The 22,864-nt window shown below is 45.1% G+C and overlaps 1 protein-coding gene across 5 annotated transcripts in view; it reads left to right on the forward strand.

Moving 5' to 3' along the window:
- Positions 1 to 22,864, forward strand: part of LOC100136128 (retinoic acid receptor RXR-alpha-A) — a 159,227-nt gene that overhangs the window by 81,494 nt on the left and 54,869 nt on the right. For all 5 annotated transcript variants that reach the window (XM_036977326.1, XM_036977328.1, XM_036977327.1 and 2 more), the window contains exon 3: positions 12,173 to 12,411. In XM_036977326.1, the coding sequence (XP_036833221.1) occupies positions 12,173 to 12,411 (239 nt within the window). The remainder of the gene's footprint in view (positions 1 to 12,172; positions 12,412 to 22,864) is intronic.

Here is a 22,864-nt window from a genome sequence, read left to right on the forward strand (position 1 = left end):
CCCATCCGGAGCTGCTCTGTTTTGTGTAAGAGCAGGGCTTCTTACCTAGCGCTAGCTGTTAACGCCATTTTAACGTAGCGCCGCACTGCCGCTGACAAAGTAATGAGGCTTCAGAGAGCCAGAGGAGTTAAGGATGGCCGAGCGGCCGGGCGGCAGCAGATGTAGTCATCTTCTCCAGGGAGGACTCCACAGGTTGTCCTGCTTCAGTAATTACCTTTCCATGTCCTGTCTCGCTCCCGCTCTGATCAACCCCACCATTGTCAGACAGACACAGCTCCGGAGGAGAGGAGAGTGGCAGAGCTTGGGGGCCGGGGATGCTGCCTCTCTCTCTCTCTCTGTCTCTCTACCTCTCTCTCTCTCTCTACCTCTCTCTCTCTCTCTACCTCTCTCTCTCTCTCTCTCTCTCTCTCTACCTCTCTCTCTCTCTCTCTCTCTCTCTCTGATGTAGAAGTAAGCATGTGCTGCCGCAGCTTGATGAGTGTTATTCTCAGGCTGTCACACAAAGGGCTCATTGCTGCAGCTGAAAGGCTCAAAGGGACTTGGGGAGCTATGAGAGTTGGCTGTAATGGAGTTCTCTGACAAGCAGGTAAATACTAAGATGGATTTGGACTAAAATGGAGTGTGTGTGTTTGTGTGTGGCTGAGCTGCCCATCAGAGCCCACCTTTCTGGATTTCAACTTCTGGCCGTGTATCAGTCTGGCCATGAAGACGATAGGAGTGTGTGACTAGCCATGGAGATAGGAGCAGTGATATGATAGAGATGTCAGGAACACCGTCATGCTACATGCAACTGAGCATTTGCATTGTCCACAAGCCCATCTACTAATGCATGCTGTTTTTATCAATTTTGTGCCGGGGTCATTCAGAGAATCGCATCCATCCATCAAACTCCCTGCCTTTTGGCTTCTCTCCAAACTCCTCTAAATCAATGTCACTGAAGAGAGAGCTCTCCAGAAGAGATCAGCCCCTGTGGCAGCCAGGCACACTGGATGGAGAGTGTAGTGTTGCCTGGCCTGGCCCAACTCTGCTCTGCTCTGAGCAGCATCTGCTATTTTGTTCCCCAGCTAGCGCTGCTGCTGGTGGGGCTGGCTGGCTGAGAGGGTGGGTGGCGCTGGCTCACAGGGCGAGACAGCATATCACCTCGGAGTTAAAGAGAACAATTAGACCATATCAGTGGATCACAGTGTTGGCAGCAAGGCCACCGTTAGCGATGGCACCGGTAATCTGCAGTTTATCTGGCACTTAGCCGTGGCTAACCGCGCCTCCATCACCTCTCCAGCCACTTCAGAGTCAACCAGGCCGCTCTGCTCGCTCTCTCACAGCCAGAGGAAATACTCTTTCATCCCACTGACAGAACAACCATGAGGAGAGGAACGGGAGGGAGGGAGAGAGTTAAATCATTAATGATGTCGCTTGTGTAAGCGGGGGGAAAAAAGACTGAGGTTATGTCAACATTCCGTATCAAATGATGGTCGTTAGCGGCCCACATACAGAGATGGTATGTGTGGCCTATTTGAGTTCCTTTCAGCCACTTATCCAGCATTGAAGTTTTTTGTCGTGTCTTTCTTTTTCTCACAGTACATGTTGGTTTGCAGATGGGATAGGGGCCTTGTCAGACAGTAAAAGCAGAGTTGAGGAGAGGAGAATAATACCTTTATTTAGGCTTCCCGGAGTCTCCCACAACAGTTGCCGTTCTGCTGTCGGATCGCATCTTGTCTCGTCATGACTGCCGGAGAAAACAATGGCCCTCATCCTGAGCTCCCAACCACCCCTACCCCCCAGTGTGGTGATTCCCCCACCCACCCCTACCCCCCAGTGTGGTGAGGCTCCCAACCACCAATACCCCCCAGTGTGGTGAGGCCCCCACCCACCCCTACCCCCCAGTGTGGTGAGGCCCCCACCCACACCTACCCCCCAGTGTGGTGAGGCCCCGACCCACCCCTACCCCCCAGTGTGGTGAGGCCCCCACCCACCCCTACCCCCCAGTGTGGTGAGGCCCCCACCCACACCTACCCCCCAGTGTGGTGAGGTCACCCCCCCACCCACACCCACCCCCCAGTGTGGTGAGGTCACCCCCCCACCCACACCTACCCCCCAGTGTGGTGAGGTCACCCCCCACCCACACCTACCGCCCAGTGTGGTGAGGTTGTATCCTACTCTCATGGAGTTGTGTCCTACTCTCATGGAGTTGCATCCTACTCTCATGGAGTAGTATCTTTCTCTCATGGAGTTGTATTCTACTCTCGGTCCCAACACTCTTGACCAGTACTATTTTTGTTGATTATTATATTGTACAGGTGTTTTTGAGGGAGGTCTAGATGTGAATAAGAGCCTCTTATGCCCAGGGTCCTTACCATAACACCCCACACTATGTCTAACTGCTCTTTGTGAGTTGACAGATGAATGGAGAGAGTCTGTTCTTGGAGTTTTGCCATGCCTCGTCAGGTGATCCTCCTCCATGGCTACCCACTGGGCACAGGAAACAACGCTGATTCAACCAGTGTGTGCCCAGTGGGTAGGCTTACTTCCCCTGTTGGCTGGACCTTAGCCCCCCTGTCCTGTCTTCCCAGCTCCCCCCTGCCACACAGTAAACACACCAGGCTGTAATATTTACTCTGACTGTTAAAACTGTGTGGACCAGATTAGCCTGTTTCTACAAACCCAGAGAAAGAGTCTCCTTGATGAATGAGTAAACACCTTCACACACACAATTTATCCTGCATTGAGAAATTCAGAAAAAAAACATATTTTACCTTTATTTAACTAGGCAAGTCAGTTAAGAACAAATTCTTATTTTCAATGAAGGCCTAGGAACAGTGGGTTAACTGCCTGTTCAGGGGCAGAACAAATTATTTGTACCTTGTCAGCTCGGGGGTTTGAACTTGCAAGCCTTCCTGTTATTAGACCAATGCTCTAACCACTAGGCTACCCTGCCGCCCCCAGCACTGCAGTCGTTCAGTTATTGATAAAGAGTGCGAGGGGGATCGTATGATATTGTCACTCAGGAGAATATGGTGGTCTGGCACTATTCTGGCCAAGCATCCTGGATTCCCCTATCTGTGGCAGACACAAAACCAGAAGTCGTTTCTTACCATTTCTCTGCTGAATCAGAGTAAAGTAGGTAAAGCACTCCAAATGAAGTTATATTTTTGGGCCTTGGGTTTATGCAACGGCGGCGTGGGTCTGTTGGGCAAGTGTTTCATCCTCACTGCTGCAGCTGCCTGCACAGGGCTGCCTCTCCTACATTCATCCTACCTCCAAACATCTCTGTGAATAATACATTTTGCGTGGAGCTTTTAAGAGGGATGTGACGGCACAAGGATTGCGTCAATAAGAAAGCCCAAACTCCAGCGCTGGTTTATTAGCCTAGCCACTGTAATGATGGTGGACAACGTGTGAGTGATTCACCAGGAGGATGGAAGCTTTAACATGGCTCCTGTTGGTGTCGGGGCTGAGAACGAGGCTGTGAAAATCTGTAAAATTATCGCTTTTTTCCTGGACTGTTTCTCAGCAATGGCATCATTTCTGGAGTGGGCCGCTGCCAAGAGCGCAGCATGGAAAAGCCATTGTGCATAGGGTCTGAGACTGAACCCTGCAAAGGTGGCACACGGCTCCACGGCTTGTCTCCACACCAGTCTTATGCTTCTTGGAGATGTCTTTATGACATTGTTATGGCTCTAGAGAGGTCTATGGGTCAGCATTTGCTGTATGTATTTCAATGTCAGCGTGAAGTGACTGGAGAGAGGGGCGTGTGGTGGGCACTGACGTTGAGTCATCCTGGGACTGCAGGAAGGAGGATTGCATCATGGAAACTAGACGTCTGTGTAGTTCAGGGATTTCAGAGACTCTCTTTTCACTTCATCCCCCCTCTCTCCCCCACATCCTCCAACCAAATCCTCCTCGGTGACGCTGGCTAGTTGAATTATGTAGGAGGGCAGTTGGGGAGAGAGATGAGAGAGGCGCTGGGAACAGACTCTGTGTTCCCTAGGTTCTCTCTGTTTGAGTCTGGTTCGGGGGTGTTCTTATTCGTAATGCAGGACCACCTGGTTGTGGCAGAGGCACTTTAACACAGCGCTGATGGTCTTTTGGTGCCTTAAGATCCCATCCTAGATTCCATCTCTGCCACCAACACACACAGCTCTGAAAGCACACGGCCAAGCGAGTCGTCAGTTACTGACTCACCGGTCCCCTGTGTTGAAACTAATAATCCCTGGTCTTTTGAAACTGAACAACAGCCCTATGTTTAAACACCAGTACAGACCAACAGGATCCAACCTATTGAGTGTCTCTTCACAGAACTCTTGGAGCACAGACTCGGCTTTGTAAGAATGGGCTTGTGATCCAATGAGGATGGTTTGGGCTTGGTTTTATTATGCTCTCTGCCTCAGAGGAATGCAAAGTGGCTTTGTTCTCCATGCATGATGATGATGTAACTGTTCCATAGAGATAAACTAAACGTCAACCTTCTGTGGCTCAGTTGTACTCTCAACCATCCAGAACACACACACACACAGAGAGAGAGAGAGAGAGAGAGAGAGAGAGAGAGAGAGAGAGAGAGAGAGAGAGAGAGAGAGAGAGAGAGAGAGAGAGAGAGAGAGAGAGAGAGAGAGAGAGAGAGAGAGAGAGAGAGAGAGAGAGAGAGAGAGAGAGAGAGAGAGAGAGAGAGAGAGAGAGAGAGAGAGAGAGAGAGGAGAGTTAATAAACAAACCCAATTTATTTTCAAGTGCAGACATTAGTCATGCAGTCAGGTCTCTGGCAGTCTTCCACTGCTGTGTGAGGTCCCGGGCCATGCTTCTAAGGAGGCTCTCCTTCCCTCCCTCCCTTCCTTCATGTCTCTGGGGGTGTGCTCCCCTGACATCCCCCCCCCCCCCCCCCCCCCCCCCCTCCGTTTATCTCTGGGACACCCCCCACCCCACTCCCCTTCCCAGCCTGCTCCCAGTCCGACTCTTGTATAGTGTCAGGCCTCCTGTTACAGAATGAGAATACTGAGAGCCACCAACATCTTCCGTCTCAGCTCCTATCACATTCTATAAAAAAAATAATGCAGTTACACATCAGCTGAAGGAGAGGACTTGGTTGGTTTCTACAAAGACATCACATATACGTAGGGAGGGAGGAAGAGGGAAAGCACAAGGGAGAGTCCTGCCCGTGTGGAGGGTTTAGTGTTGAACTCTGCCGGCGCCTGCCTTTGAGATGGGCCCTAATTTGCTCATTTGTATCTGTCAGTTGTGCTTTTGTGTGCCCAGCAGCGTGGGCCAATCAACTGCCTGGGACAGGCAGGCAAGGCTGAAAGCCTCTCAGAACAAGAGAACTCAAACACTTTTATTCCCCATCAAAACATGAGTCAACCTTTTGTATTGGCACAGAGGGGACCTGGACGCCTGCCACACATGTTTTGGATGCTGCCACCGTTTCCACCCCACTCCCTCCCTCATCTCCAGCTTTCTTTTACACTCTCTTATCTAATCTTGCGAGCATATTTATGCGTGGTGCAGGTAGTACAAACAGTTGCTGGAGCTTGCCCTGTTTCCTTAGAGGGCATGTAAAACATGTTTCACTTTCTAGCCCAACAGGTCGGGACAAAAACGAGAGTGTGAAAGACAACAGGAGCTGGAATGAAAGCATAGTGAGCTGCTAGTAGAGGGCTAGTAGAGCTGGGAGGAGCTGCAGGTAGTCTTAGCTGATACAGGTTCAATAGACCCAGTAGTAGCAGGGCAGAAGCACCATATATATTGATTTGATTCTTCCTGCTGTCTTTTAAGAGGAGTATGAAAGTGGTCAGCTCAGCAGTGTCACTCTGCAATCATGGTGTCAGAGACTGCAGTTGTCGTAGGAAACCCCCCCCCCCCCCCCCCCCCTCTGGCTGTCCCCTCTCCCACCAGCTGTGCGATTAGAGCCAGAGCCCGCTTCATCCATCTGTAATCCTGCTCCCCCCCCCCCCCCCCCCCCACACACACACACACAGCACAATGTAACCATTTATAATAAATTAGGTTAACTAAACTAAATGGAGTCATACACTTAGGACTAAACACAGAATCGACCTGATGCAAGGCATGGTCAGCACTCAGCAGCCATACAGTCATGTTCTTTAGTCCTCCTGCGCTGGTCTCTTCAATGAGCCCTGGTCCCCTGATGACAGCCAGAGAGAGAGAAAAAGGCTCTCTCACATCAACCTGAGGGTGGGCCTGCATGCCTGCCTGCCTGCCTCAACCTGGGCCTCTTCTCCTATCTCTGTCAGCTAGCCTGCAACCCCCCCCCCCCCTCCGCCGAAGCCCCACAATGACAGACTGGCAGCCCTAATACCACAGCCTGCTTTATCTCCCTGAATTAAAACCCAATTGGAGGATGGATTTGGGGAATTGCTGGCTCAGGCAGAGCTTTTTTAGGAATTGGGCTGATTTTATTTTAGGAAGAAAATGTAACTATGAGGACGGAAACACTTGAACATCTTCAGTCCGAGGATTCATTCTAGAACTGATATAGATGTAGTTGGCCATTCATTAAATGGCTTTGTGTTTATTTGGGAGTGGATAGGGCCGCCCCTCCCTCCCAGCCTGTGTGCGTGTGACTGTGAGGTAGTGGCGTGTTTGCAGGAAGTGCTCGTGAAGAGAGCAGGACGCAGGGGAAGTGTTTGGCTGAGCAGACAACCTGGCTGCTGCTAGGAAGCCTGCTGATCAGGAGAGACCAAGGGGCACAAAGCCTCCCCACCATGTCCCCCTGTCACTGAGGAAGTAACTACAATACACACACACATACACACACACACCGGCCTGTGACGTCAGTGAGACAAAGCTCTGCTGGAGAACGCTCCCAACTGGACTGGTTGTTATTCTCAACTGTCACCTACTGAGCAATCCATCAGTTTTATTTTGCTGTGCATAAAACGGAGGAATTCAGCCCCTTATGAAACATGGCAGGATGGATGAGACCTGCTCTCAATCACTGCATAATGCCTCCAGGTCTCCAGCATGGAAATTGGAGTGTCACAAACACATTTGTTTGTGGAAATCTGAGGACAAGTTCTTATTGAAGGTGCACTGAAAGCCAGCTTATGTTGTTAGCCACCTTGACAAAGTAGGTAGCAGAGGAAGAGGCATGAAGGAGAAAGGAAGAGAGAGAATGAGAGAACGGAAATAAGATTTGAGAGAAAGAGATATGCAGCGTGAGAGGGGGCGAGAGAGAGAGAGACAGTGTGAGAGAGAGAGAGAGACGGAGAGATGGATTCTCTAATTACACTGAATGAACTACAGAACAAAATACAAATCCTCCAACCCAAAAAGGTCTGTGGTGTTGATGGTATCCTCAATGAAATGATAAAATTTACAGACCACAAATCCCAATTGGCTATACTTAAACTCTAATGTCATCCCCAATATTTGGAACCAAGGACTGATCACCCCAATCTATAAAATTGACAAATTTGACCCCAATAAATACCATGGGATATGCATCAACAGCAACCTTGGGAAAATACTCTGCATTATCATTAACAGCAGACGCATACATTTCCTCAGTGAAAACAACGTACTGAGCAAATGTCTGATTGTCTTTTTACCAAATTACCATACGACAGACCATGTATTCACTGTGCACACCCTAATTGACAAAGAAACAAACCAAAACAAAGGCAAAGTCTTCTCATGCTTTGTTGATTTCCAAAAATCTTTTGACTCAATTTGGCATACAAATTGATGGCAAGTGGTGTTGGGGAAAAAACATAGGACATTATAAAATCTATGTAGACAAACAACAAGTGTGCGGTTAAAATTGGCAAAAAACACACATTTCTTTCCACAGGGCCGTAGCATGAGACAGGGATGCAGCTTAAGCCCAACCTTCTTCAACATATATATCAACGAATTGACGAGGGCACTAGAACAGTTTTCAGCACCCGGCCTCACCCTACTAGAACTGAAGTCAAATGTCTACTGTTTGCTGATGATCTGGTGCTTCTGTCGCCAACCAAGGAGGGCCTACAGCAGCACCTAGATCTTTTGCACAGATTCTGCGAGACCTGAGGCCTGACAGCAAAAATAATAAATTATGGTTGTCCAAAAAAGGTCCAGTCGCCAGGACCACAAATACAAATTTCATCTAGATACCATTGCCATAGAGCACACAAAAAACGATGCATAGCTCGGGCCTAAAGATCATCACTACAGGTAACTTCCACAAAGTTGTGAATGAGCTGAAAGACCAGGGAAGAAGGGCCTTCTATTCCAAACAAAAGGAACATAAAATTTGACATACCAATTAGGATCTGGCTAAAAATACTTTAATCATTTATAGAACCCATTGCCCTTTATGGTTGTGAGGTCTGGGGTCCGCTCACCATCCAAGAATTCACAAAATGGGACAAACACCAAATTGAGACTCTGCATGCAGAATTCTGCAAAAATATCCCCCGTGTACAACGTAAAACACCAAATAATGCATGCAGAGCAGAATTAGGCCAATACCCACTAATTAGCAAAATACAGAAAAGAGATGTTCAATTCTACAAACACCTAAAAGGAAGCGATTCCCAAACATTCCATAACAAAACCATCACCTACAAAGAGATGAACCTAGAGGAGAGTCCCCTAAGCAAGCTGGTCCTGGGGCTCTGTTCACAAACACAAACAGAACTCACAGATCCCCAGGACAGCAACACAATTAGACCCAAACAAATCATGAAAAAATAAAAAAGATAATTACTTGACACATTAATGACCACTGTGACTGACTTAAACTTAAGGAAAGCTTTGACTATGCTTTTGACTCAGTGAGCATAGCCTTGCTATTGAGAAACGACGCCGTAGGCAGACCTGGCTCTCAAAAGAAGACAGGCTATGTGCACACTGCCCACAAAATGAGGTGGAAACTGAGCTGCACTTCCTAATCTCCTGCCAAATGTATGTGTTAAGGCTGTGTAAGGGAGGCGAAGTCAGGTGCAGGAGAGCAGAGTAGAGTAAACAGGCACACTTTTTTTCCGTTCAACAATAGGCACAAAAAATGACTTAAGTGCCCAAAAACACGGAACATAAATTATAAAAGTATCGCGCGTGAACATACACCGCTAACAATGAACAATTACACACACAGACATGATGGGGAACAGAGGACTAAATACATGTAGTTTTATTGGGGAATGAAAACCAGGTATGTATGGAACAAGACAAAACAAATGGACATATGAAAAATGGAGTGGCGATGGCTAGAAAGCTGGTGACGTCGATCGCCGAACGCCGCCCGAACAAGGAGAGGAGCCGACTTCGGCAGAAGTCGTGACAGTATGACCATATTAGAGACACATACAGTATTTCCCTCAGATTACACAGATCCACAAAGAATTCTAAAACAAATCAAATTTTGATAAACTCCCATATAAACTGGGTGTGCCATCACAGCAGCAAGATTGGTGACCTGTTTCCACAAGAAAAAAAGGCAACCATTGAAGAACAAACAACATTGTAAATCCAACCCATATTTACAGTTGAAGTTGGAAGTTTACATACACCTCAGCCAAACACATTTAAATCCTAGTATAAATTCCCTGTTTTAGGTTAGTTAGGATCAGCACTTTATTTTAAGAACGTGAAATGTCAGAATAATAGTAGAGAAAATTATTACATTCCCAGTGGGTCAGATGTTTACATACACTCAATTAGTATTCGGTAGCATTGTCTTTAAATTGTTTAACTTGAGTCAAACGTTTCAGGTAGCCTTCCACAAGCTTCCCACAATAAGTTGGGTGAATTTTGGCCCATTCCTCCTGACAGAGCTGGTGTAACTGAGTCAGGTTTGTAGGCCTTCTTGCTCGCACATGCTTTTTCAGTTCTGCCCACAAATTTCTATAGGATTGAGGTCAGGGTTTTATGATGGCCACTCCAATACCTTGACTTTGTTGTCCTAAAGCCATTTTGCTACAACTTTGGAAGTATGCTTGTGGCCATTGTCCATTTGGAAGACCTATTTGCGACCAAGCTTTAACTTCCTGACTGATGTCTTGAGATGTTGCTTCAGTATATTCACATAATTGTCCTGCCCCATGATGCCATCTATTTTGTGAAGTGCACCAGCCCTTCCTGCAGCAAAGCACCCCCACAACATGATGCTGCCACCCCCATGCTTCCCGTTCGGGATGGTGTTTTTCGGCTTGCAAGCCTCCCCCTTTTTCCTCCAAACATTACGATGGTCATTATGGCCAAACAGTTCTATTTTTGTTTCATCAGACCAGAGGACATTTCTCCAAAAAGTACGGCCTTTGTCCCCATGTGCAGTTGCAAACCGTAGTCTGGCTTTTTTATGGCAGTTTTGGAGCAGTGGCTTCTTCCTTGCTGAGCAGCCTTTCGGGTTATGTCGATATAGGACTCGTTTTACTGTGGATATAGAGACTTTTGTACCTGTTTCCTCCAGCATGATCACAAGGTCCTTTGCTGTTGTTCTGGGATTGATTTGCACTTTTTGCACCAACGTACGTTCATCTCTAGGAGACAGAACGCGTCTCCTTCCTGAGCGGTATGACGGCTGCGTGGTCCCATGGTGTTTATACTTGCGTACTATTGTTTGTACAGATGAACGTTGTACCTTCAGGCGTTTGGAAATTGCTCCCAAGGATGAACCAGACTTGTGGAGGTCTACAATTATCTTTCTGAGGTCTTGGCTGATTTCTTTTGATTTTCCCATGATGTCAAGCAAAGAGGCACTTTCTTTGAAGGTAGACCTTGAAATACATCCACAGGTTCACCTCCAATTGACTCAAATTAAGCCATGACATAATTTTCTGGAATTTTCCAAGCTGTTTAAAAGTACAGTCAACTTAGTGAATGTAAACTTCTGACCCACTGGAATTGTGATACAGTGAATTATAAGTTAAATAATCTGTCTGTAAACAATTGTTGGAAAAATGACTTGTGTCATGCGCAAAGTAGATGTCGTAACCGACTTGCCAAAACTATAATTTGTTAACAAGACATTTGTGGAGTGGTTGAAAAACGAGTTTTAATGACTCCAACCTAAGTGTATGTAAACTTCCGACTTCAACTCTATGTTTATTTAACTATTTGCACATAATATGACATTTGAAATGTCTTTATTCTTTTGAAACTTTTGTGAGTGTAATGTTTACTGTTCATTTGTGTTGTTTATTTCACTTGTGTTTATTATCTACTTCACTTGCTTTTTAACATGTTTCCCATGCCAATAAAGTGCCTTTAATTGAATTAAGACACACACACAGAGATTAACACACACACACACACACACACACACACAGAGAGAGACATAGAGAGACACAGAGAGACACACACGCACAGAGAGAGAGAGAGCGAAACACACAGAGAGAGAGACACACACAGAGAGAGCAGGAGAGAGAGAGACAGAGAGAGAGAGAGACACACACACACACAGAGCAAGAGAGAGACACACACACACACACAGAGAGAGAGACACACACAGAGAGAGACACACAGAGAGAGAGTGACATGGAGAGAGAGACACACAGAGAGGGACACAGAGAGAGGGACACAGAGAGAGGGGCCAGTGAGTAACATATTGGGAGTAAAGGAAGGCTCTCTCGTGAAGAACCTTTAGAGTGGGATAGCTTTCACCTGGACTTTTCCTGGTCAGTCTATGTCAGGAAAAGAGCAGGTGTTCATAATGTTTTGTGCACTCAGGGTGGGTGGGTCGGTCGGTCGGTCGGTCGGTCGAGCCGAGCAGAGCTCAAGTTCAGCTATTATGTGAAAAGGTCAGGGTTGTGGCTCTGTCTCTGCAGACAACCAAAGGAGCCGCTCAGGCTTGAGGTTTAGGTGGGCAGGGAGAAGCATAACAAGCTGTGACTGTGCAGATTGCTGCTATATGGCCATTGAAGTAGATTAGATGGGATTGATTGTGAAATGTTCAGGCACCAAGCCATTAGATGGCTACACTCAGCTGTCCACAATTATAATGCAAGGTGTCTTTCATCACATCCAGTGTAATGTATGGGACATAATAGATCCTAAAGTTCTAGGCTTTTACTGCAAGTTAATACCGCTAGACAGTTGTGGTAATGATTAATATAACAGACTGCTCTCATTGAGTGTACATTGAAAATAATGTTGATGATGCTGATGTTGATAATGCCAAAAATACGTCTTAATGACGCTGCTTATTCTGAAACATTTTCTTCTCTTTCCTCCCTGTGTAGATTCATCAGGCCAGGTGACCTCATCTCCCCTGGGCTCTCCCACGTCCCACCGGGGCATGCACCCATCCCTGCTCAGCCCGTCCTCCATGGGGCCCTCGGGCTCCCTGCACTCTCCCATCAGCACCCTGAGTTCTCCCATGAACGGCCTGGGCTCGCCTTTCTCTGTCATCAGCTCCCCCATGGGCCCACACTCCATGTCCTCGCCCGGCATGGGCTACGGCCCCAGTGTCAGCCCCCAGGTAAGGCCTGTCACAGATCCACACAAACACATACACACACACACACACACTCATACCTGTATAACAAACACACACACACATCACAGATGTTACAGAGATAGGAGACAGAGAGAGAGATAGAGAGAGAGAGACAAAAAGAGAACGAGAGAGAATGAATGAATTTACTAATGAAAGTGTAAATCAGAGAGAGAAAAGGAGGAAGGAACCCAATAGCAAGTACACAGATGCCGGTCACACACACTTGCCTGACCAACCCGCAGACAACCGTAAATCAACTGTCCCTAGTACTGGGCCCTGTGGTGCATGGGGGGCTCTTCCATGACCCTTTATTTTTCACAGTTTGATACTCAAGCTCTATCCCTCACTCTTCTCCCTCTCTGACCTGATCTCTTCACTCTCTCTCACCCCATTCTGCTCTCTTCCACTTTTTCTCACCCTACTTCCCTCTCTCTTCCCTGCTATTGGGTTCCTTCCTCCCTTTCTCTCTCTGATTTACACTTTCATTAGTTCATTCATTCATTCTCTCTCGTTCTCTTTTTCTCTCGTTCTCTTTTTCTCTCTCTCTCTCTCTCTCGCTGTCTGTCTCCTATCTCTCTCGCCTTCCCTCTGTCCTACCCTCTCTCTCTTCTGTTCCATCAATAAGCACCCCAGTTTCTATGGTGGTGAAAAAAAGCATAATTAAGACATCAAAGCTTCCTGTGGCCCAGTTTCCTTTCAAAGCCAAATCTAAAAACGTTTCCCCAAAATGCAGTAACAGCCTTTTTGTGTTTGCTAATAATTGTGTTAAATAGGGAGTCAGCGATGCGCTGTTGTTGGAATGGTTTTCCCTGGCTTTTGCGCTCCTAACCAAAGCGTCCCATATGTAATAGAGTTAAGTGTGGATTAAGGGCACTTTCCGAGAGAGAACCAAATTCTGCATTCTTCTTCCATTGCTAGAAAGAAAGCCCCACCTCCTAGCGACCCTCCTCTCCTCCTCCGCTTCTTAATTCCTGTGCTTTCATCTGCAATGTGGACTCGATCCCGGTGGTGCCTTTTCAATATGCGGTGAATATAATGTTTGGTACAGTAGCAACGGCTACTGTTGGTTTTGCTCGGATCCGTGTCCATTTCAAGGTCTGTAAGAGAGAAGGTTTGAGTGATTTGTTCTCCGGGATGATTCAGCGCCAACATGCACTCACCTCCTCTTTCAGTCAGAGATAAACTCAATGAAACTTACAACTGGAAAATCTTGGGTAGAGGGACAGTTGCTGGTAGGTGGTGAGGGTGGAAGGTGGTAATTGGTGAGGGTTGGATCTGACTAGTAGCTGGCTGACTAGAGAGGATGGTGGCTGACTGGTAAGGGTGGTGGCTACAGTTGTTTACAGAGAGATTAGTGAGATGACTGGTAGGTGGTGAGTGTCTACAGTTAGTTAGAGAGGGCTGTTGGAGGGTTAAAGGTGGTGTGGCCCTGCGGTCACGAGGCACAGCTTCTCTGATGGAAGGTGATTTGAGTCAGACGGCAGATGCCTCATGCTCTTACCACTCGGCTGACTGGCGGTTTTCAGGAGTGGTCGGGCGGAACGAGTTTGACACTCTCTGTGCCCTCTTGTATTTAACCTCCCAGGATCCGCAACAGGATACCCCACCTTCAATGACCTCCCACACACACATACAGTACACTGGACACACACAAACACAGGCTCACGTGCACACAATTTAGAGACTTCGCTACCTCACACACACATTAATATTCATACATACAGTGCCCAGAGGGACGTGTCATGGGAAAGGATAATAACTGCTTTTTTTGTTGTTGTCAACCATCTTGTATTCTAGCCATCAAACCACATGTAGAAGATCAGCCCGTCCTTAAGACTAGCCACATCTTATCAGTCAGTCCAACTCGCAGATCAGAACCAGAACCAGAACCAAGGCAAACTTAGTGGCTGACTGTGGCCTTGGACCTCCAGCTGAGGTCTTATTTTGTCTTTTTTAGCGACACCAAGTTTGGTATGTCTGTGCTCAGACTGACACTAATTCAGTGAGCCGGCTTTTTGCACCGCAAATGGTTTAAGATTAAAATATCGTCTGCATTGTCCCAAGGGAGAACATTCCTCTCTTAGGCGAAACTGATACCTTTTCTTTCTTTCTCTCCATGTCTTTCTTTCTTTCAGTGTTTTTTTCTCTATTATTACAGTCTTTTCTGGAATTATACCCCCTTTCTGGAATGTTCTGGGAGACATTTCTTGGGGAGGTAGGTTGGGGGGAGAAAAAGACCACAGTCTTGCCCGTAAGAAATTGTCCAGTCCTGTTCTGAGTTTGGGCCTCTGACCAGCCATCACAGCCATCACTCTATCACAGCCACCACAGATTACCCAGGACTGGAACCCATTTTACACTTCCAATGACAATAGACAATGCTGTCTGGCTGTCATTTTTGTGGAAAGGGATCCTCTGTCCTCAGTTAGAGCTGAAACCAGTGGCAGATACCGAGTGCTTTTCCGTTTCATTTGGAGAATCAAATACTCCTGTTTCTATCTGTCCAACCTCCAATGTTCCACTCCAAAAAGACTGGGACGTACAGGCCCACAACTCTTAACACAAAGCCTGTTGTGTGTATTTCTGGAGCTGAGGCCATACTAATGCAAAAAAAGGTGTAAATGTTTTACAAGAAATAGAATGCTCTTTATAACGTATAAATGTGCCTGCGGTGATGTCATGCACCCGTTTTGGTACATCTTGTTTAGGTAAGGGTCGCTAGGAGACTGGGGAAAAACACACTGCTATAATATAGTATATATGGAGTGGGGGAGAGCAGAGTGGACTGCAGCCCCTTCCTGTGTGGGAGTAATAAAGCTCCACTCCACTGTGCTGGTCTTTGATGAGAGCTGGTGTAGGCACCAGCCACGCACTATGACATCATGGGGACATGGTCCTAATGGGCACACAATGGAGCCATGTGGAGAGTCCCAGGAGAGCAGTTACCATCACCCATGCTACGTCAATCACACCAAATGGGCAGGCCAATATGTTTTTACCCAAAGTCATCTCTAGGTAGCAGTTACCTGAGCTGTTCTGCTTCTCGCCATGCACTTACAGGGTAATGGCACCTACGTATGTAGTTTACATGCAGTCCTTATCCAGACAAATATCTTACCCAATTACTGGTCCAGAGTTGCAGAGTCACATAGCACAGGGATTGAGTTGAACCCCTAAACCAGATTCAGTGTACATGCATGGTAATGCGTCTACCTCCTGTGTCCATATGTGCCTCAGTGAAGGCCAGCTGTGTTTGAGGGAGGCTACTCTGAGAGGAAGAAATCACAACACCGGGGTTTGATTTCACACACTGGCCCCGAGGCCCCTCTAACTGAAATGCCTCGGGGGGCAACACATTTATTTTAAACCTACCCATAAGGCCGCTGAGGGCTTCATTTGCATCTGGTGGCATGGTCTATACAACTTAAAACGGCAAAGACAGTCTGACCCTACGCACGCACGCACGCACGCACGCACGCACGCACACACACACACACACACACACACACAGCAAACTCAAAATGAGCCACTACAGCACCCACAACACACACAACTCCACATACCCTAAATGGTTCTTAAAGTGAATGCTTATATGTACCTAAAATAAACATATATAAGCTGCTCTTAAAAACCATTAAACCAGACCAAATTTAAAGAACTGTGGTCTGTAACTAGGAGTGGGTGGAATAGGAGACTAGGATACAGGAGTCTACTAGGAGACTAGGATACAGGAGTCAACTAGGAGTCAAGCTCTGGCTTTGTCTCAGACTGTTTCATACAGGATCTAATGAAGAACATGTCTGTGTTTATTATTTCACATTCATAATTGAGCCTGGGGTTTGTGGGAAGAGAGAAAACAACAAATCAAGCAGCAAATCGAGCTTCCAACAGATTGTTTTCAGCAACGATGTGTCCAAACTAGGGCTGTGGCAGTCATTACATTTTGTCAGACGTTTATTGTCATGCAAATAACATAAACACGTTTAGCATCTCCTGGCTTTCACCCTAGTCTACAAGCCGCTGATGCAGACCATTGGAACATATACGTTTTAAAAAGCCTAATAAATCCATTTAATATAGCCTACACCATCACAATAAAGCCATGATTTATTTTAGACAAGTCTAAAGAAACATGATATGAAGAAAATGTAGCCTATTTCAGAACAGAATAGCACACTCTGAGTTGTCCTTATGTTAGATCCTGATCTGGCTACGTCAAATGGCTGTGGGCTAAACTAGTTCATTTAGCAGATGAAATGTGCTTAGAATTCCATAGCATTGTTTTATAGTATGAAGAATACAATTGAACATAGCTGAGTAAAATAGAAAGGATATGTTCTCCAAACGATTTCTGAAGGAGTGTGTAACGGCTCTCGTTGGCAGAATGAGTAGACCAAGGCGAAGCGTGGAAAGTGTTCATGATTTTTATTTTCAAAAAAACACTCAAACAAAATAACCAAAGTGAAAACGAACGCTCACAGTTCTGTCAGGTACAGACAGGAAAAAACAAGATCCCACAAAACCCAAAAGGAAAATGACAACTTATATGTGATCCCTAATCAGAGACAACGATAGACAGCTGCCTCTGATTGGGAAACACACATGGCCAAAAACCCGAGTCACACCCTGACCTAACCAAACATAGAGAATAATAAGGATCTCTAAGGTCAGGGCGTGACAGAGTGCACATTCACATTCTGTGTTGAGTGGTTAACAAAGAATCAGGTCCTCCTATATGCTTCATTTAGAGTCATTTATGCAACCTCAGGTGTGATACAAACTTTAGGCTTTATGTTTTGATTTTTAATACATTGTAAGGCTGCATGATGCGACTCTAATGATGATTTGAAAAAGGTTGCATAAAAGGCATGAGCTCTGCTCTGTTTCTTCACCCGTCATCAGTCTCTCATTCACAATTTGACATGCACTTGATAATATTCTCACCCATCAGACTAATCTTCATTTAATCTGCTCTTTACATATAGCCTATGGGTGGAATTATTTTTGATTTAAAATGCACTCGGATAGCGAATGGAGGTTATGTGCGGTTATGTTTTTAATGTGCAATCATAGGCAGCACACCCATAAGGATAGAGGAAGCTAAACTTTCCCTAAAGTAAATTAAATAGCCAAAATTATATATCTTAATTTGCTTACTCCTGTCTATACAGAAATACATGAAATCATTTTTAAAAGGCTACTAAGGCATCATTTGGCCACAGAGGATCATTAGCTCCTTTTAGAAATAATAAGTTGTTTTGATCTTTTTGTACAGTCGAAAGGAAAAACAGTGTACGCAATTTGGGCAGATTATTGCTGAGTTGCGACTGTGTTTTCTGAGAGGCCAAGCCAGGCATATCGCAATATTTCAAAATACATTCGTGGGAAAACAGTTTGGAAAGCAAATGGTTATTGCTGTAAAGAGAAGACAATGAAAAGACAAATTCTCAACTAAATTGAGCGAACAACAGTATAGACTATCTTATTGGCACCACAGGAGAGCATCAGAAATATCCCTGGTGAGTGTGCACTGCACATATTCACTATTTATCATTGTTGGTTGGGTCAGTGCTACTTAAAAGTTCGTTTTTTTACAATAATTTCCTCCTCCAGTTTAGATGGATGTCAAATTGTATGTCTTCCGTTCTTGTAGGTCTAGTATATGGACATCGTAGTTTTTATTGATCTGTTTGTCAGTGTCAGCAGAGTAGGCTACCGTTATTTGGCGTATTAAAAAAGATTCTGCTAATGTCTCCAGTCGTATAAAGTGTAGTAGAATTGCATGAAATGTGTTTATGAAAGGCCACGTTTTTCCCATACAAAGAAAGAAGAACCGTAGCTGATGTAGCCCAGGCCTACTCTACGCTATACGCGCTCAGTCATGCATTGAACAGTATTTTTTTGCAAACAGTGATTGAGTTATATTATTAGCCTAAATGATGACTATCCAATCTATTCATCATCACATTAGAAATAGTAGGCCGTCTTACGTATGTCTGCAAATGCGATGATGCATGGAATGCTTAATTATGTAGGTGCATTTTTATGGTGAAAAGGATCTTGTCCAAACTTGGAACTCACACGCAGCCTATGTTTACTATGTTTTAAAGTGGATTCATGTGTTTGCTTTTCAGAATTGAGCAAAAAATATAGCAGCACGAGAAAGCTGGGATCCTCTTTTAATTAAATAGTGGCCAGTCAAAACTATTTTTTTTCACGTGATTGCACAATGACTAAGCTTATAAAAACATGTTTCACTAGGCTCTGTAGGCTATGTGCTCTGTAGACTATGTGCTCTGTAGGCTATCTTCTCTGTGGTCCATGTGCTCTGTAGGTTATGTGCTCTGTAGGCTATCTTCTCTGTGGGCCATGTGCTCTGTAGACTATGTGCTCTGTAAACTATGTGCTCTGTAGGCTATGTGCTCTGTAGGCTATGTGCTCTGTAGGCTATGTGCTCTCTAACCTGTTCCTAGGCCTATAGGCTATGTTTGGAGTGTATTTGGCCACTTTAGTTGTGATACAAACCTTATCAAAACATATAGGTCTATGGGCTAGGCTACATAATGTGTGCGACTATGATTTGAAAAAGTTTTAAAAAACAAAAAAAAACGCGTGTGCTGTTCCTTGACTTACTGCACAAGCTGGGCATCATTCACAAGTGATAATACATCATTCACAAGTGATAATACATCATTCACAAGTGACAGGCTAATATTGTCACCCATCAGACTATTCTTAATTTAATCTGGTCTTTACATACAGTGCCTTGCGAAAGTATTCGGCCCCCTTGAACTTTGCGACCTTTTGCCACATTTCAGGCTTCAAACATAAAGATATAAAACTGTATTTTTTTGTGAAGAATCAACAACAAGTGGGACACAATCATGAAGTGGAACGACATTTATTGGATATTTCAAACTTTTTTAACAAATCATAAACTGAAAAATTGGGCGTGCAAAATTATTCAGCCCCTTTACTTTCAGTGCAGCAAACTCTCTCCAGAAGTTCAGTGAGGATCTCTGAATGATCCAATGTTGACCTAAATGACTAATGATGATAAATACAATCCACCTGTGAGTACTCAAGTCTCCGTATAAATGCACCTGCACTGTGATAGTCTCACAGGTCCGTTAAAAGCGCAGAGAGCATCATGAAGAACAAGGAACACACCAGGCAGGTCCGAGATACTGTTGTGAAGAAGTTTAAAGCCGGATTTGGATACAAAAAGATTTCCCAAGCTTTAAACATCCCAAGGAGCACTGTGCAAGCGATAATATTGAAATGGAAGGAGTATCAGACCACTGCAAATCTACCAAGACCTGGCCGTCCCTCTAAACTTTCAGCTCATACAAGAAGAAGACTGATCAGAGATGCAGCCAAGATGCCCATGATCACTCTGGATGAACTGCAGAGATCTACAGCTGAGGTGGGAGACTCTGTCCATAGGACAACAATCAGTCGTATATTGCACAAATCTGGCCTTTATGGAAGAGTGGCAAGAAGAAAGCCATTTCTTAAAGATATCCATAAAAAGTGTTGTTTAAAGTTTGCCACAAGCCACCTGGGAGACACACCAAACATGTGGAAGAAGGTGCTCTGGTCAGATGAAACCAAAATGTAACTTTTTGGCAACAATGCAAAACGTTATGTTTGGCGTAAAAGCAACACAGCTCATCACCCTGAACACACCCTCCCCACTGTCAAACATGGTGGTGGCAGCATCATGGTTTGGGCCTGCTTTTCTTCAGCAGGGACAGGGAAGATGGTTAAAATTGATGGGAAGATGGATGGAGCCAAATACAGGACCATTCTGGAAGAAAACCTGATGAAGTCTGCAAAAGACCTGAGACTGGGACGGAGATTTGTCTTCCAACAAGACAATGATCCAAAGCATAAAGCAAAATCTACAATGGAATGGTTCAAAAATAAACATATCCAGGTGTTAGAATGACCAAGTCAAAGTCCAGACCTGAATCCAATCGAGAATCTGTGGAAAGAACTGAAAACTGCTGTTCACAAATGCTCTCCATCCAACCTCACTGAGCTCGAGCTGTTTTGCAAGGAGGAATGGGAAAAAATTTCAGTCTCTCGATGTGCAAAACTGATAGAGACATACCCCAAGCGACTTACAGCTGTAATCGCAGCAAAAGGTGGCGCTACAAAGTATTAACTTAGGGGGGCTGAATAATTTTGCACGCCCAATTTTTCCGTTTTTGATTTGTTAAAAAAGTTTGAAATATCCAATAAATGTCGTTCCACTTCATGATTGTGTCCCACTTGTTGTTGATTCTTCACAAAAAAATACAGTTTTATATCTTTATGTTTGAAGCCTGAAATGTGGCAAAAGGTCGCAAAGTTCAAGGGGGCCGAATACTTTCGCAAGGCACTTTATACTAAATAATATATGTGTTAAATTTGATTTGATTTAGAATGGACCATTATCATACACCTGTTGGAACAGGGGCAGGACAAAAAATACATGTCATCTATCCACTTAAATAGCGAATGGAGGACACTTTTCCCACTGTTCATTTTCATGCCAGCCAGGTAGGCTATATTCCTGTTGTAAAGCGAGCAATGTGCTTAATATTAGGAAAGTTGAGAAATAAATACACTAAATGACCTAAAGTATTGAACATAGTATTGAACATCTCATTCCAAAATCATGGGCATTAATATGGAGTTGGTCCCCCCTTTTTTCCTTTAACAGCCTCCACTCTTCTGGGAAGGCTTTCCACTAGATGTTGGAACATTGCTGCAGGGACTTGCTTCCATTCAGCCACAAGCATTAGTGTGTTTGGCCACTGATGTTGGGCGATTAGGCCTGGCTCACAGTTGGCAAATCATCCCAAAGGTGTTCGATGGGGTTGAGGTCAGGCCTCTGTGCAGGCCATTCAAGTTCTTGCACACCAATCTCGGCAAACTATTTCTGTATGGACCTCGCTTTGTGCATGGGGGCATTGTCATGCTGAAACAGGAAAGGGCCTTCCCCAAACTGTTACCACAAAGTTAGAAGCACAGAATCGTCTAAAATGTCACTGTATGCTGTAGCCTTAAGATTTCCCTTCAATGGAACTAAGGGGTCTAGCCCGAACCATGAACAACAGCCCCAGACCATTATTCCTCAGCCACCAAACTTTACAGTATAGCAATGTGCATTGGGGCAGGTAGCATTGTCCTGGCATCCGCCAAACCCAGATTTGTCTGTCGGACTGCCAGATGAAGAAGCTTGATTCATTACTCCAGAGAATGCGTTTCCACTGCTCCAGAGTCCAATGGCAGCGAGCTTTACACCACTCCAGCCAACACTTGGAATATCGCATAGTGATTTCCATGCAGCCTTGTGTGGCTGCATGGAATCTCATTTCATGAAGCTCCCAACAAACAGTTATTGTGCTGATGTTGCTTCCATAGGCAGTTGGAATTCAGTAGTGGATGTAGCACCCGAGCACAGACAAATTTTATGTGTAATGTGCTTCAACATTTGGCTGTGAGCTTGTCTGGCCTAACACTTCGCGGCTGAGCCGTTGTTGCTCTTAGACGTTTCCACTTCACAATAACAACACTAACAGTTGACCAGGGACTCTCTATCAGGGCAGAAATTTGATGAACTCACTTGTTGGAAAGGTGGCATCCTATGACGGTCCCACATTGTAAGTCAATGAGCTCTTCAGGAAGGCCATTCTACTATGGAGATTGCATGGCTGTGTGCTTGTTTGTATACACATGTCAGCAACAGGTGTGGCTGAAATAGCCGAATCCCCAAAATTTGAAGGGGTGTCCACATACTTTTGTGTATATAGTGTATAGTAGTCGTAGCCCATAGAAGCTGATGGGATCATCCTCTTTTAAATAGAGGCCATCAAAACTTTTCTCACGAAATTGCTTAGCCTATAGAAAGGTTGCGCAACATGCTTTTGCATTGATGTCAGAGTGATTAGAGGGACAATAGATCACTGAGTACCAGGCCATTAGTGACTGGCAGTTCACAAGTTGGTGGGCTACTAATGACCATCAGCAGCATCAGAGCACAGTTTTGGAGAAGCCTAATTACCGTGACTAAACGGTCATGTGGATTTTGACTGCGGTCATGACTCGTGTACGCTGGTGTGGCAGTAATACAGTCACCATAACAGCCCTAGTCCAGACTAGGGCTTTTAACCCTGAAAATGTTGTTTAGTCATACATAGTATCTCTACAGTCGATGGAGGAAAACATTTGACCCATTTCAAGAAACTAGGCTTATGTTTATATTTTTAATAAAAATAAATATTTTTTGTGGCAAAAATGCCATCTGGAACATGTGAGCTTTCATGTGCCTTAATAACAAACGTGTATGTCGTATGTAAATACGAATACAATTGTAAAAGTACAAGCCTAGTTGGTTGAGCCACCTAAAAAAACAAGAACCATCCCGCTACCCATGATTGGCTGA

This window comes from Oncorhynchus mykiss, chromosome 5 (genome assembly GCF_013265735.2).
Source record: "Oncorhynchus mykiss isolate Arlee chromosome 5, USDA_OmykA_1.1, whole genome shotgun sequence".
NCBI classification, from domain to species: Eukaryota; Metazoa; Chordata; class Actinopteri; order Salmoniformes; family Salmonidae; genus Oncorhynchus; species Oncorhynchus mykiss.